The sequence below is a fragment of the Grammomys surdaster genome, unplaced genomic scaffold (genome assembly GCF_004785775.1).
Source record: "Grammomys surdaster isolate TR1022 unplaced genomic scaffold, NIH_TR_1.0 144, whole genome shotgun sequence".
In the NCBI taxonomy this organism is placed as follows: domain Eukaryota; kingdom Metazoa; phylum Chordata; class Mammalia; order Rodentia; family Muridae; genus Grammomys; species Grammomys surdaster.
The window spans coordinates 4252135-4266541 of NW_021604602.1; the positions used below are offsets into that span (position 1 = coordinate 4252135).

At 54.1% G+C, this 14407-nt stretch overlaps 1 protein-coding gene across 1 annotated transcript; it reads right to left on the bottom strand.

Moving 5' to 3' along the window:
• Nucleotides 1-1738: 1738 nt before the first annotated feature.
• Nucleotides 1739-14162, bottom strand: Degs2 (delta 4-desaturase, sphingolipid 2). Its single transcript, XM_028764569.1, has 3 exons — nucleotides 14014-14162; nucleotides 3471-4213; nucleotides 1739-2139 (listed from the first exon to the last, which is right to left on the bottom strand). Exons 1-3 carry the CDS (start codon nucleotides 14093-14095, stop codon nucleotides 1993-1995), a joined length of 972 nt encoding a protein of 323 aa, XP_028620402.1. The 5' UTR covers nucleotides 14096-14162; the 3' UTR covers nucleotides 1739-1992.
• Nucleotides 14163-14407: the final 245 nt, after the last annotated feature.

The following is a 14407-nucleotide window of genomic DNA, read 5'->3' on the forward strand; positions in this document are numbered from 1 at the left end:
CCCAGCCCCAGGGTTTCAGGTGGGTGGACTTTGAATGCAGCGTACTCCCTGGACACACAGGACTCTGTGTTCAATGTGTCAGGTTCCAGAAGTGGGCCTGGGGCTCACTCAAGTGACAGGAGGCTTTTACCACACAGACTCTCTGATTCCTGTGACATTGCCAGAAACAATCCATGGCCACCTATGGAGGGTCCCAGCACATAATCTCCACTATGGCTACAGGGAGCCTCTGGCTCTTGGTGTCAAGGGCCATGTCAGTATGGCCAGGAGACCAGCCATGGGGACCTTGTGACCTCCCATGGCCACCATGACTGTAGAGCAGAATACCTGCTTGGTGCTGGAGGCCTGGGTAGGAGAGGCTGGGGTGAGGGTAGGAGAGGCTGGGGGAAGGTAGGGGAGGCTGGGGGAGGGTAGGAGAGGCTGGGGGGAGGGTAGGAGAGGCTGGGGGAGGGTAGGAGAGGCTGGGGGAGGGTAGGAGAGGCTGGGGGGAGGGTAGGGGAGGCCGGGGTGACCACAGCACATTTCACCTCACTGAGGCCAGGAATATGAGAGAGAAGACTGGGCAGCTCTAGGAGGCCTGGCCAGGGCAGTACACTCCACATTCCTGAGACGACCGTAGCTGCAGCGTACAGCATCTGACAAAATGCCCTCAGCACAGCCTGTTCACGGCACCTTCAGAAGTACAGTTGAGCCCCAGAGCAGCCTCTGACATGAGGGGAGGTCTCAACACAGCCTATGGCACTGTCTACAGGAAGAGGGCTGGTGGGCCTGGGTGAGGTGGGGCACATCTAGGGTAGTAGGGTGGCAGCTGGACTCACTGGAGTTCCCCTCAGTCCATGGATTAGCCTGCATGCACAGGGCAGGGCTACCTGCCCTGGTTCAAAGTCCTTTCTTAGACCAGGCCTTCTAAGTCATCTCAACAGTCACTATTCAAGGACACCTGTTCCTGGAACCACAGGGGCCACTCCCAGGCATGAGGCGATGGCTGTAGCACACCCTCCCTGCCTAGCCTCCTTTGTGGTGGCCGCCATGGTCAAGCCTACCGCCTCAAGCTCAGGCTATAGTGGGAGCTGTAAGGCTGGGCCCACTCATGTGTCTCTCTACCAAGGCCCCCTCTTCCAGCACACTGCTGCTACCTGCTCTGGACATCAGGACCCACTATGGCCCGACCCCTTAGGACCGGCTCACTAACCAAGGCTGCCTGTTTTAATCGAAGCCATGTCATCACAGCAGCCTTTGGGTCCCGCCCCCGACTCCCACACAAACGCCCAGCCAGCCATCTGACTTGGGAGCCAGTTCCATGTAGGATGGGGAGAGATGAGCCCCATGCCATCAACGTGACCTGACCCTATGTAGATATATGGACCCTATGCTGCCGGCCTGAGCGGACCTTGTCTAGGACTATATATAAACACTTCTTGCAACCTGATGCATCCATGTCCGGGGATACGGATCTCACGCTGCTGGCCTGACCAGCAGGGTTTCACAAATCAGGGGCCTAAAGTGGAACTGTTCTGTGGCCCGGAGGGAGGGACCTTGTGCACCCCATACCTAGAGGTTCCTCCATAGAGGTGGATGCCTCAGGCCTTCTAGAGCCTAAGGGAGTGGATCAGGCCTGGGGCTTGCCAAAAGGAGCTACACGGGTGCTGGACTCCATCTACTGGGATTCAGGCCTCATTCTCTGGGATCCCAGGTTCAGGCCAAGACTCCATCCTGCCCAAAAGAAGGAAAACACATAGACTATAAAGACATATTAGATTTAATCTGGGGCATAGAGAGACACCAGCTTCATAGCTCTTCCTGCTCAGTATCCTGGGCAGTTATAGCTAAGACCCAGAAAGGTCGGGTAAGCCTGGTTTCTCTAATCTGTGTCTACTTGCTGGGTCCAACACAGCCAGAGGCAGCTTAGGCTGCAGGAGCTGATGCAGACAAACCAGTTCACATGGGCAGGAGGCTTGTGGCTGCTCCATCTGGACTACTGGTCAGCAGGGCTCACAGTTGGTCCTTCGCCAGCTTACACTTGCGCTTGACCCTGGAGTAGGGTCCCATAGAGTCCTCAAATACGAAGTCCCAGAGCACTTTCACCCAGGAGTGGTGCTGCGGCAGGTGGTCATAGTATTCGGGTGCAATCTTCCGCACCTATGGGAAGGGGTTGAGGTCAAGACTGCACCTCGGCTGGTTCGTGAGTAAACACACACACACACACACACACACACAAGCAGGACAGGTCCACTATGATGCTGCAGAGTTCTGAGAACTACACCCTGCAGACCTTGGGTCATACCCTCACCTCAGCATCCTATGTTCTGCCAGCCTCTGAGCCTCACGGTTCACTGTTTGCTCAGCGATCACACTTCTCCACCCCGAGCCTTTACCCTGACCTGAAACTCTGTGTCTACATCCTCCCCTAGGGAGTACTGCAGCCTATAACCCAACTCCCACAGTGCTGCGGAGATTGCCTTCCCACCTTCCCAGGGAAACAGCCATTGCTGTATCTAAAACGGGCCCAGCAGACAGCTGCCTCTCCTGCCTACAGTGTTCACGAAGGCTGTTCCTATCAGAGGTGGCCTCAGTCAAGACTCAAGCTTGGCCTCTGAGATGTGCTGTCCCCTCCTCTTAACCTCTGCCCTCATCTCAAATGTATATTTGAGTGTGACCAGTGTGGAAAGAGCAGACAGCTACGTTTGCTACGTGAACACATACATCACTGGGACAATCCAAAGGCATCCAGCCCAATGCATACTGGACAAGCTTTCACACATCCCAACACACACACACACACACACACACACACACACACACACACACACGTGGCCATCCAAAGGGCATATGCAAACATACTTGGGACAGGAGCCCCCTCCCCCACTGCTGCTCTTTGCACACCTAACATTCAGGACCACCTGACCCTCTATCTCACCCTCGACCCCCTCTACCTCAGCTTCAACCCCCTCTACCTCAGCCTCCCTTCCCTTCTTATTAGCTTTCCCTCCCTGTCACTACAGCCAGTTCCCATAGGTTGCAAGGACAAGATCCACACCTGTGCTGCCTGGCCAGCTCCAAATGGCACAGTATGTCTCGACTGTCCCAAGGCTGTGATAAGAAATGGGTTCCAACAGGGAGGAGATAAGAAGCAGGGTCCTTCTCAGTGTCCACTGATAACAGAAAAGGACGCTGAAACGGGACAAGCGCTTGACCAGGGACACCCCAGAGCCCATCAGCAGGGTTCCAAGCAGTATATTAACCTAAGCTGCTAACCTGCACCCGCTTGGAAAACTCTGCCCTCTCTGGATCTGCCTCCTCCGTCTCCAGGCACTGGCTTATGTGGTCTAGCCTTTCCTGCTGCCATGGAGCCAAAGGGAAACCATCCCCTTACCAACACACAAAGGAAAAGGCATCCAGGGAATAGCCAGAGCCCTTCCTTCACTCTTCACTCCTCTCCTGTGCCAGCTCAGCCCAGGCTGAGCACTTACCAGTGGCAGGTAGCAACCAGGGATGCTGGGGAAGTCATGGTGCTCCATGTGGTAGCCCACGTTGAAGGTGATCCAGTTGAGGGGTCCGTAGTAGGAGTAAGTCTCATAGCCCTTCTGGAACATGTAATGTTCAGCCACAAAGTGGCCAGAGATAGGGTGCAGACCCAGGCCCAGGAGGGTGCTGGCTAGAAGGTACACTATGGGTTTGATCCCCCAGAGAGCAAAGATAATGACATCAAATGCCAGCTGCACCAGGGCGTTGAGGATCTCCATCCGTGTCACTGCCTTGGGGTTCACATAGAGAGGCCTTAGTGCATAGAAGAAGGGTTGAAGTACCAGCCAGAGCAGCTTGCGGGCCGGTGTGCAGAAGAACCAGCCCTCGAAGTTCGTGGGAATATCCACATCCAGCCCGTCTCCGCCCAGGTAACGATGGTGATCCACATGGTACTTTTTGAAGGATGTGGCATAAGGCAGGCCGATGGGCAGATTAGCAAAGACGGCAAACCAGCGGTTGCGGGAGGCGTAATTTGTGCCAAAGGCAGTATTGTGTGAGATGTCATGGATGGCCAGTGTCAGCGAGTGGTTGATGCAGCCACCGAAGCCGTAGGCCCAAAACAGCAGCCATCGCCAAGAGAGTCCCCGCACCAGCCAGCAGGCCAGCACCTGCACCAGCACCATTCCCGACACGGTCCATTTGATGTGGGGGTCTGGCCGCATCAGGGCCTTGATGGCTGGGTATTTGGCTGCAGGGAAGACAACAGTGATTCAGGATTTATTGGACCCTCATTCTCCTGCCAACTCCCATCTTCAGCCCCCAACAGTCCCTGAAAATATACAGCAGCCCAACCCATACCCTCATGGGTCTTAGAGAGGCAAGCCATTGCTGTAATTTGTGTCTGGGAAGAGTTGCAGCCTGGATTGTGGAGTGCAAAGGCCCTGCCTCTGATCATCTTCAGGACAAGGCTAGAGAGACTTCCCAGGGTAGGGGGAATTTGCCACCAGCTGAAATCAAGTGCAGGTGCCACAATGGGTCACATGAAAACCAAAGTAACCACAGACCCACAGCCACAGGCCCCCAGTATTCCAGTAAACACACCCTTGTCGTGTGCGACTAGGGGCTTGGACAGAGAGGGATGATGTGGACTGGTCATTCCCAAACTGGTCAGGCCCTTGGGGCAGACAGGCATGGCTTGGGAGGCAGCCCCTAAAACGAATAAGCGCTGCAGAGAAGCTAACAAAAACGTCCACTCTCCACACAGCAGTGAGTGTCCGCCCCTGTGCAGTTTGTGCATTTTTTGTGTTTTGTATTCTAGAAAAGGAGCAAATGGCGCATTCGGAAGTTAGCCAAGCCAGCAAGGACCAAGAGGGAAACAAATAGAACAGTAATAACACGGTTAGATTTTTGGTACCTGAACGCTAAAGGGTGGGGCAAGATGAAACCACTGGGGCTATCCTACAGGAGGACCAATCAGAGAGCTGGAGCTGCATCCGTGAACAGAGGGCCATCAGAAACCCAGGATGATTGATAGATACATTCTGAGATAGACAAGCAGATGGAACCAGGTCTGCTCTGTCCTCTGGCTCCCTGGACAAGAACAGACACCCCAGCAATGGGGTCCCCACTGTCCTGCAGAGGGGAAGGCAGCCAGGCAGGATCTTATCCTAGGGTACCTCAGTTAAACAGCATCAGTGCTCAGCAGCTCCACCACCCTGTGGTCAGACAGTGGCCTCAACTTGCCTTGCCCAGGAATGACCTATGACAAGTATCTCCCAGGACCATAGCAAGGACTGTTGGCCTTCACTGGAACTGGCAGGGCCATGTGACCAGCGAAGACGGCTGTATAACACGTGACTGTCACTAATGCCTCCAGCCTGCACTCCTACAGGGACAGGAGAACAGCCCAGTGCACACAAAGCCTTGGACTAATCCCCAGCACCGCGGGAGCACTGTGCTGACACACACCTGTAGTCCCAGCACATGGGGTGGAGGTGGAAGGAGCAGAAGTCCAAGATATTTCTCAGTTATATAGTGAGCTTGGGATAGCCTGGGCTACATGAGACTCTGTGTGTATGAATAAATAGATAAATATATAAATAAGCAAGCAAGCAGATGGATACATAGATAAGCAAATAGGTAAAGTATATATATATAAATAGTTTACATATATCTATGTATACACACACACACGTATATATACACACACGCATATGTTTTATCACAGGAAAAGAAAGTCTGGCCAGGCAGTGGTGGCACAATCCTTGAAACTCAGCACTTGAGAGGCAGACGCAGGAGCTCTGAGTTCCAGGCCAGCCTGGTCTACAGAGTAAGTTCCAGGAGAGCCAGGGCTACATAGGGAAACCCTGTCTCAAAAACAAACAAACAAACAAACAAACAAAAATAAAACAAAACAAAAAAACAAGCATGCAGAAACCTCTAGCTCCCAAACACTTCATCTGAGCAATCGATAGCATCCTAAGACAAGGCCTTGTTAGCGGCCTAGGAGATTTCAGGGCCAAGCTGAGGCTGCTGCCAGGGCCTGCTTGTAGAGGCCCCTGATGGCACAGGGTGACACAAATGGACATGAACCACCAGTTTCCCTTCAACTTTGCCCACAGTTGCTTAATGGCCCTTAGTTATCTGAAGAGCTTAGGCTCTAGGAAGCCAAGCTGCCCCCCCCCCCAGGCTGACTGTGTTGCCTGTTTTCAAATGGAGGGGGACATTTAGCACCAGTCATGAGCAGAACAATACACCCGCTAAGACGCTCACATGCTAACCCCACAGCCTGTGGCCACATTAGGTGAAAGGTCGAGAAGAAGAGATGTATGCATCATGAAAGTCATCACAAGGCTCACCAGGTATGCAAGAGCCAAGCTGGGAGCCACGGGACCGAATGGGACATGAGGGGTGAGGCCACCTGTCTTGTGATACAAAGGAAGCCCTGTGAAGAAGGTAGGTGACTGCAGAAGCCAGGAGAGATCAACGAATCTGCTCCCCGGTAGGGTCTTTCAAAAGGATTGCTCCTCTGTTGATGAAGGCTTTGGCCCAGTAAGGCAGGGCCAGAACACTAACGTCCAGGGCAAACAACTGTGAAGTGACACACACCCACAACTGGTGACTACATTCTCAGCCTCCTCCTCCCAGGCTTGGGACAGAGGCCAGCCAAACTCAACCTGGCCTCTGAGGGCCGTGTTGCTCACCAGCCCTGGCAGGACAGATAAGCCAGCAGGGTACACTCCCAGCATCATCTCACTGGGCTTAGCAAAGACATGGCACTGGGCACACAGGACAGGCTCTGTGATATGTGAGCTACACTCTGGCCTTCCACTCGGACTGATGTGTCTGCTGCTACTTGGAGAATTGGGGTTGGGGACCAGGTGAAAGGCTGGGATCGGGACACCACCAGGGAGTGCTTCAGTGTTGCAGGAAAAGGGGCTCTACTCATGGGGAACACAGGACCATGGGGAAGGCGGCATGTCTTCGTGACAGGGAGGATGATCTGCAGGAAGGCTCTGTCCCCACCAGGAAAATCACATGCAAAGTGTCTGAGTCTGTGCATGCCAGCAGCTTCCCAGTCCCCCATGGTGGCCTCCGTGGACCTGCCTCACCCACTCAGACTCCCTCAGGGGGCAGCCAGCCTCTTCCGCTCCTGCCCAGGAACCTACTACCAAACTCTAGCTGAAGGCTTCCAGGAGGCAGCTGCCCTTGCTTCCCCTTGGAAGGGAGCCAAACATCAGCACGAGAGGCTGGGTTTAGCCACACCTGTGTCAAGTGAGCAGCCTCAGTGAGGTGGACTTCAGGGCAGCAGAGCCCAGGATCTGGCTTAGATATAGGCCAGCACATGTGGTATACAACTAGGGACACAGCCTAGCAGCAGTGACTTGGATGGAGGTGTTCGGATTGTGGGGTGCTTGCTTAATGACTCTCCCCTGTCCTCTGTGCACCCACCTCTTCCTATCCCCCAAAGACTTGACTGTGCCCTTGAGGCCTAGCTGGCCCTTCTTAGCCTCAGGTCCTCCTCTGGACCTCCCATAGAGGAGAAATTATCCACATGGAAGGAAGACCGTATATCCCCTCCAGAGCCTACCCTGATTCCCCAAGCTGCTTCTTGCACCCCATGCTGCTGGTAAGCCCTTTGCCCAATGGGCATTCCACTGAAGTCTTCTCTTGGTGGGCGTGGGCAGTATCCAGCCTCTAGCCTGGAGTCCCTTCGCATGTCTCAAGAGTTCTGGCCTCTGCTAGACAAATCTGGAGCCCCGCCTGGACAGCCATCTATAGCACTCTGCAGGCAAGCATCCTCGGACTCAGCTGGTGCCTCTCTTTCAGGCTACTTTCTCGTGCTCCACCTCAGATGTGCCTTCCCTGAGAGCCCACAGAGCTAGGAACACAGGCAGGTGGCATCTTCCTTAAGGGCATGTGACCACTGGACCCGAGGATGCCTGGCTGCCACAGATTTGCCACCTACATGTTAGTATATTTGTTCTTAAGGACCCACAGCCTAAGGTGAGGACCACACCCATAAGACACTCTTAACCTCTACCTCTGATGAGCCTTTGGTTTTTTTGTCTAGAAATTCTCCTGATTTGTCCACTTTGTCATCAGGGACAGAGTCAAGAGCTGGGCAAGAGAGCACCAGAGAGGGACTGCCAGCTGCAGGCCACTCTGCCACTCCTCCCTGATGGAGATGGGGAGCCCTCCTTCTCTCCAATCTGCAGTATCGTCCCTCCAGTGAGGTCCCTCAACACTTCCGGTCTGGAACCTCTATGCCCTGCCCCTCCCAGTTTGGCATCAATCCCATCCAGGACAGGATTCTCCCACCTTTTTCCCAGGGAGGCTAAGTAATGCACAAGACGAGGCTGGCTACAGGGCAGCACGTTTGGCTCCTGTGTCACGGGAGCCTCCAGCAGTCAAACCTGCCGAGCTCCCTCCACCAAACTGCATAGTGATGGTGATGATACCATAGGCATCCATAGGCCAAAGTACCTAACACCCCACAGCTGAGGGTGGCACCTCAGACCAGCCAGTCCTCATCCAGCACCCAAAGCGTTCTCGGACAGCTTCTTCCCAGCTCCAAAACTGACTGCAAGAACATCTCCCACTGTTTTGAGCTTCCCCAGCCCAGTTCTGAGCCCCAGGCAAGCCTGGCCCTACCCCGGCATGTGAGAGGCCCTGGGGAGACCCAGCACAGCATAAACAAACACACAAACAAACCAACCAGTGGTCCAAAGGGTCTCCTGAAGTCTCCTCACTGTCTTCTCACCTGCCATTGTTAGACTTGTTCTTTATCCTGGGGGTGGATATGGATCCTAGTCTCTGAGGCTCTCCAGCTGATGAGAGGGGGACGGGTCCATCTTAGAATTAGGAACAGGCACTTGAGCTCACACAGGGCACATAGTGTGTCCTGGCTAAGGCACTGTGAGAGGGACAAATGGTGTGCTGGACACTTAGCACTGAAACTTATCCACTGAAGATGTCAGGATAACTGGGGGTGGGAATGGCCTCAGGCCCTAAAAAGTGTCTGGAGTGATGGAAGTATTCCCTTTCTCTCTCTCTCTCTCTCTCTTTTATTGGTTATTTTATTTACTGACATTTCAAATGCTATCTCCCTTCCCAGTTTCCCCTCCACAGAGGAGTATGGTATAGATGGAAGTATTCTCAAACAGGGTCATGGTACAGATGAAAGAGCATTGGGTGTGGTCTTAAAGTGTGGCCTTAAAAGTAAGAGTATATTGCCGGGTGGTGGTGGCACACGCCTTTAATCCCAGCACTTGGGAGGCAGAGGCAGGCGGATTTCTGAGTTCGAGGCCAGCCTGGTCTACAGAGTGAGTTCCAGGACAGCCAGGGCTACACAGAGAAACCCTGTCTAGAAAAACAAAAAAAACAACAACAAAAAAAAAGTAAGGGTATACATGGTGTGTCAGTGTGCTGCCATAGGGCTGTGAAAAACGAAAGAAGGCACATGACGTTAGACAAACTAAGCACAGTGTCCCAGAACACATTAACAAGGTTCGACAGAACTCAAAATCAGATCCCAAACTCAGATCCCCACATGATGTGTTAGGAACTGGGGCCTTGGGTGATTAAGTCACAAAATGAAGCCCCTGAGATGAGACCAGTGCCCTCAGACAGTAGACCAGCGTGCTCCCTCAGACAGTAGACTAGAGTGCTCCCTCAGACAGTAGACCAGAGTGCTCCCCCTCAGACAGTAGACCAGAGTGCTCCCCCTCAGACAGTAGACCAGAGTGCTCCCTCAGACAGTAGACCAGAGCGCTCCCTCAGACAGTAGACGAGAGTGCTCCCTCAGACAGTAGACCAGAGTGCTCCCTCAGACAGTAGACCAGAGTGCTCCCTCAGACAGTAGACCAGAGTGCTCCCTCAGACAGTAGACCAGAGTGCTCCCTCAGACAGTAGACCAGAGTGCTCCCTTGCCTTTAAGCAACATAAGGACATGATATGAACAAGGAAGCAACCCTCACCAGAACACGTATCTGGCACCCAGGCTGATCCTGGCGGGCTTTGGCTAGGGATGGCAAAGGTGTTTGGAGGGTCCGTTGCTTCTGGTTTCTCTCAATCCCCAGAGCTACTGGGCACCAGACACAACTGAGCTCTCCCCAGCACTGAGTGAGGACGTCAGGTACAGAATTCCACCTGGGGACAAAGGTTGAGGGTGTGGCATACTAAAGAAGAACAGGGGAGAGGAAGGTGACAGGGAAGGGCAGGGTTGATGTCCAGGGTGCCTGGGCACACCAACCAGAGTGGGAATTTTCCCATCTCTATCGCAGGGACGCACCCAGGAATGTGGGAAGGAGCCAGGAGGGAAATAGTTAACGAAATCAGCAACCGCCATAACTCAGGGCTTTTTGTTCTTTCCATAGAGCCGGTGATTTCTCATTTACCACACGCCAACATGCACGTGTGCAAATGTGTGAGTGTGCACTTGTGTACTTACTTGTGTGTGTGTCACCAGAATGTTTCTGTGGAAAGAACAGGGAAGCTAAGACTCTGGAGACCATGCACGGGGTCAGTTGATAAAGAGGTAAAAAAAAAAAAAAAATCTAGCCGGGCTTGGGAGGGTCATGGTGTCACATGATGTCGGCCTAGCTAGTGCCAGGTCTTCGTTTCCATCTCTAGAACCACAAAAATAAATAATCAGCTCGCCACAGAACAATGCTTACAAAGGCCAGGAAGCTGCCTGGACCTCCCAGATTCGGGAGAAGGCAAATGCAGAGGAGGGCTTAGAGGGTCAGCGTCTGGGTATCCCTAATAGGCTAGGGCCAAGACTAAATCCCAGCAATGGAGGATGTAACAGGGAAGGAAGGGCCTCCTGAACTGTTGGAGGCAGTCCCCTATACCCCCACTTTCCCATTCCTGTATAGCACAGCACTGCACACCTCGGCACCTCAGCACAGAACCACCCCTGACCACAAAACCATGGTCCTGTAACTGGGGCACAAGACACCAGGCTCCCAGGGAGACCACAGCCGTAGAGGCAGCCACAGAGCTGTGCCTGGCAGGGGAGGCCACGGGCTCAACCGGACCCCTGCACATCCCAGCAAGAGGCAGGCTTCCTGCCAATCACCCTGGAGTCTGTGTGTCTGTGGCTGGGTGACCAGAGCCTCACCTTCCCCTGGTGGCTCCCTCTGTACCCTAGACTCTCTGGCAGTGGCATCTGGGTTTTCTGATCTCCCAAAGGCTGTTGCCACACAGAGGAGTTGTAGCCTGGCTTTTCCTAAGCAAACAATCCAATAACTGACGACTATTTCCTGGTTTCCGGTGTGTGTGTGTGTGTGTGTGTGTGTGTGTGTGTGTGTGTACCTTGCTTTCATAGTTTTTTTTTTTTTCAAAAGCAAACAAAATTACAAAGCTATTTATCTTCAAAGAAACAAACCCGAGTTTGTGTTCCTGGGCCTGACCTGGTGTATAATGGGTCAGCTTCCTGGCTGCCCTGGCCCAGGAAGCATGTTCTTAGATGCTGCCATGGGACCCTATTTTCTTAAGACACTGTGCCAGGAGAGCACACCCTCATCTTCGGCGACAACAGGAGGTGGACTTCGGTCTCATCACAGAACACTGGGGCCGACTCTTAGCAATGACTTCCTGGGACCTGATTGGGAGGTTCAGTCACTGAACACCTGTCAGATTGCTGCACAGGCTGATGTAGCCATCAACCAACAGTGGGCTTGACGTCCAGACCTGAGCAACCCAGGCCTCAGTGGCCTCTGGGCTATATAGCACAGGGCAAATGGCTTCCTCTCTGGAAAGATAAAGACCAATATTGTGCTAGATTTTCCTCAGGCTGGAGAAGTAAGGAGCACTCTGACATCTGTCCATCTGTCTCCACCCTCAGTGAGTCCCATCCTGTCTGCAGGAGGCTTACAGTAGCAGCTATGGGAACGTCTGTGGGGGGATCCTGGCCGGAATGCTTCACCCATCACTTCCCAAGTCTGAACAGCAGCCTAGTAAGGAAGTTTCTCTGACGGCCTTTCCCAACTTCCTCATGTTGCCATGATTCATCCTGGCTATGGGAAGAGCTTTTCTACCAGCCACAGAATCTCTGCTGCAGAGACCAGAGCTCAGACAGTGGAGCTAGGGAGGCAAAGTCCAGGGTGACCACACGCTCAGCCAGGGCCATCAGAGCAGCCAGCGGGGTGGAAGGGGGGGGGGGGCTTCCTGGAGGAGGAGGCACTGAACCATACCTGGCAAAGCAGGAAAGACCAGAGCTCTAGCAGGTGAAAGAACACACATCCAGAGTCACCAGTACTAACCAGACAGGTTATCAGGAAGCCAGAGGCCCTACAGCAAGGGGCATGAATGGAGCTCCCTGGAGGTGACAGCTCTCTTGCTATGCCTGGACCAGGGCGTCCCTCTAAGTCCCCATGCTCCAGCCCTGACACTTTTCCCCCTGCCAATCTTCTAGGAAGTCTGGATGTGTTCTAAGGCTCTTGGTTTCTTGCTTAGAAAGAGATATTTGGGGCTGGAGCATGGCTCCCCTGGCCGAATGCTGCTTAGTGCGTGCAAAGCCCAGGGTCAATTCCCCAACACCACATAGATGCCGGGAGTGGGGATGGGTGCCTGTAATACCCGAAGTAGGAAGGCAGAGGCAGAAGGATCCAGATAGCAAGGTCATGGATAGCAAATCTGAAGCCAACAGGAACTAGAGTTCTGGCTCTGCGGTACTCATCTTTAACCCCAGGGCTAGGGAGGCAGAGAAGAGAGGACCACAAATCTGAAGCCCACTCATGCAGCTACCAGTCAGGAACCTTTCATGTATCCTAGAGTCCCAGATACCTTACCAGCTCCCATCCCTCCGGAAGCCTACTTTATCCTTTCCCTGCTGGACCAGGCAGTGTGACCACAACATTTTGCAGAACTCTGTGTGTGTGTGTGTGTGTGTGTGTGTGTGTGTGTGTGTGTGTGTTTGCGCACACACGCGTGTGCAGGTGCGATCTTTCTGGATCCCATGAGCACCTGTCCCTGTCAACAGGACCTCTCTACCTAACGCCAGGAGCCCAGAGAATTCAGGAAGGAAGCAGGGGAGGCAGAGGAGAAGCAGAGGGGGCCCCTGCTCCGGGCTTGGCACCCTCGGGTGTTTCAGCCAAGGCACTTGCCCTCCTCCTGTGGCAAAGGAAGGGGAACCAAGGTCCCTTTTGCTGTGGTAATTTCACAAGAGTAGGAAAGATGGTTAACCCAGATATGTGGGAGACAACCACAAAAAACAAGCCCCTCAGGACAGGTCCTGAGCCCTCAACTGCAGCAGCAGCAGCCCAGGTGCACCCTGAGTTTGAATGATGTAAAAGTCAGAAGGAAGCTTGCACACTTTAGGCGCCAAAGTCGTCAAAAAAGAAAAAAAAGAAAGAAAGAAAAAAAGAAAAACCCAAAAACCCCAAGAAAAAGAAGCATCAGTTCAAGACCTGACCAACGACAACCTGGAGACCAGGAGATCAGCCCGGATACCACTGGCAACGAAAAACGGAAGCTGACTGTTGAACAAATGCAAGACAAACTTATTCGAGTTAAACCCACAGGAAGCGGCATTGCCGATCCGATGAAACACAAGAGTTTACAGACGCTCCAGCGCCAACGGGATGGGGAGAGAGAAGGGAGCGCTGTGAGTGGCGAGCAGCCACAGAGGTTCGGAGACTTCGGAGGAAGGTAGCACCCTCCACCCACGGTGCCCAAGACTTCAGCGCACAGCCGGGTATCCGCATGACAGTGTCCACCCTGGGACCTCGGAGAGGTCCACTGCGAGAAAAGCCACTATCTTCCAATAGGATCTTCGGAGTCTCCCGCGTCCCCAAGGAAAGAGGCATCTCCTGCTTCCTGAGCAGGTGTAGCCCGCGCGAGTGCGCGTATTTGCTCTGAGTTGGCTCCGCTGTGAAGCAAGAGGGTCTGCACACAGCAGGCGCCTACTAGCTGCAGGCGGAAAAATCCGCGGCGCGCTCTGGCCCCCCACCACCCCACCTCTGACGCCGGCGCTCACTGCTTCCCATATCCCATTCACCCCATTGTGGCCACCGCGTCCCAGCTAGGTTCGCTCGCGCTCACCGAGCATCTCCTTGCGCCTCTGGGTGTGAGGCTGGTCGCTGTAGACCCACTCGAAGTCGCTGCGGGTCGCGCTGTTACCCATGGTGGGGACGTTGGAGCTCTAGCGAGCTCTCTGCTGCGCAGTGTTCACCTGTCGCAGGATACCCAGGTGTCGCGGGCGGGGACCTAGGGACCCGGGAGAGGGCGGGGGCGAGGGGAGGGGCCGAGGCTAAGGCGCTTCGTGGGCGGACCTGGGGGCGGGTCGCGGTGGTCCCTAGGAACCCAAGTGGCCAGGGTTGGGAGATACGGTCACGCCCCGAACCCTGGCAGCCCTGCAGGCGCCGCACGAGCCCCACGGAATCCTTGGATTCCTGGCCGTGTGGCAACGCCTGCTACAACTTGTAGGCGGTGCACA

Bases quoted from the DNA above. Each gene is read 5' to 3' on its own strand.
- Degs2 (XM_028764569.1), bottom strand. From the start codon at position 14,095: ATGGGTAACAGCGCGACCCGCAGCGACTTCGAGTGGGTCTACAGCGAC. The intron at 4,214-14,013 runs GTGAGCGCGAGC...TCTTCCCTGCAG, and splicing joins GAGGCGCAAGGAGATGCTCG to CCAAATACCCAGCCATCAAG. The intron at 2,140-3,470 runs GTAAGTGCTCAG...CCCTTCCCATAG, and splicing joins CTGGTTGCTACCTGCCACTG to GTGCGGAAGATTGCACCCGA.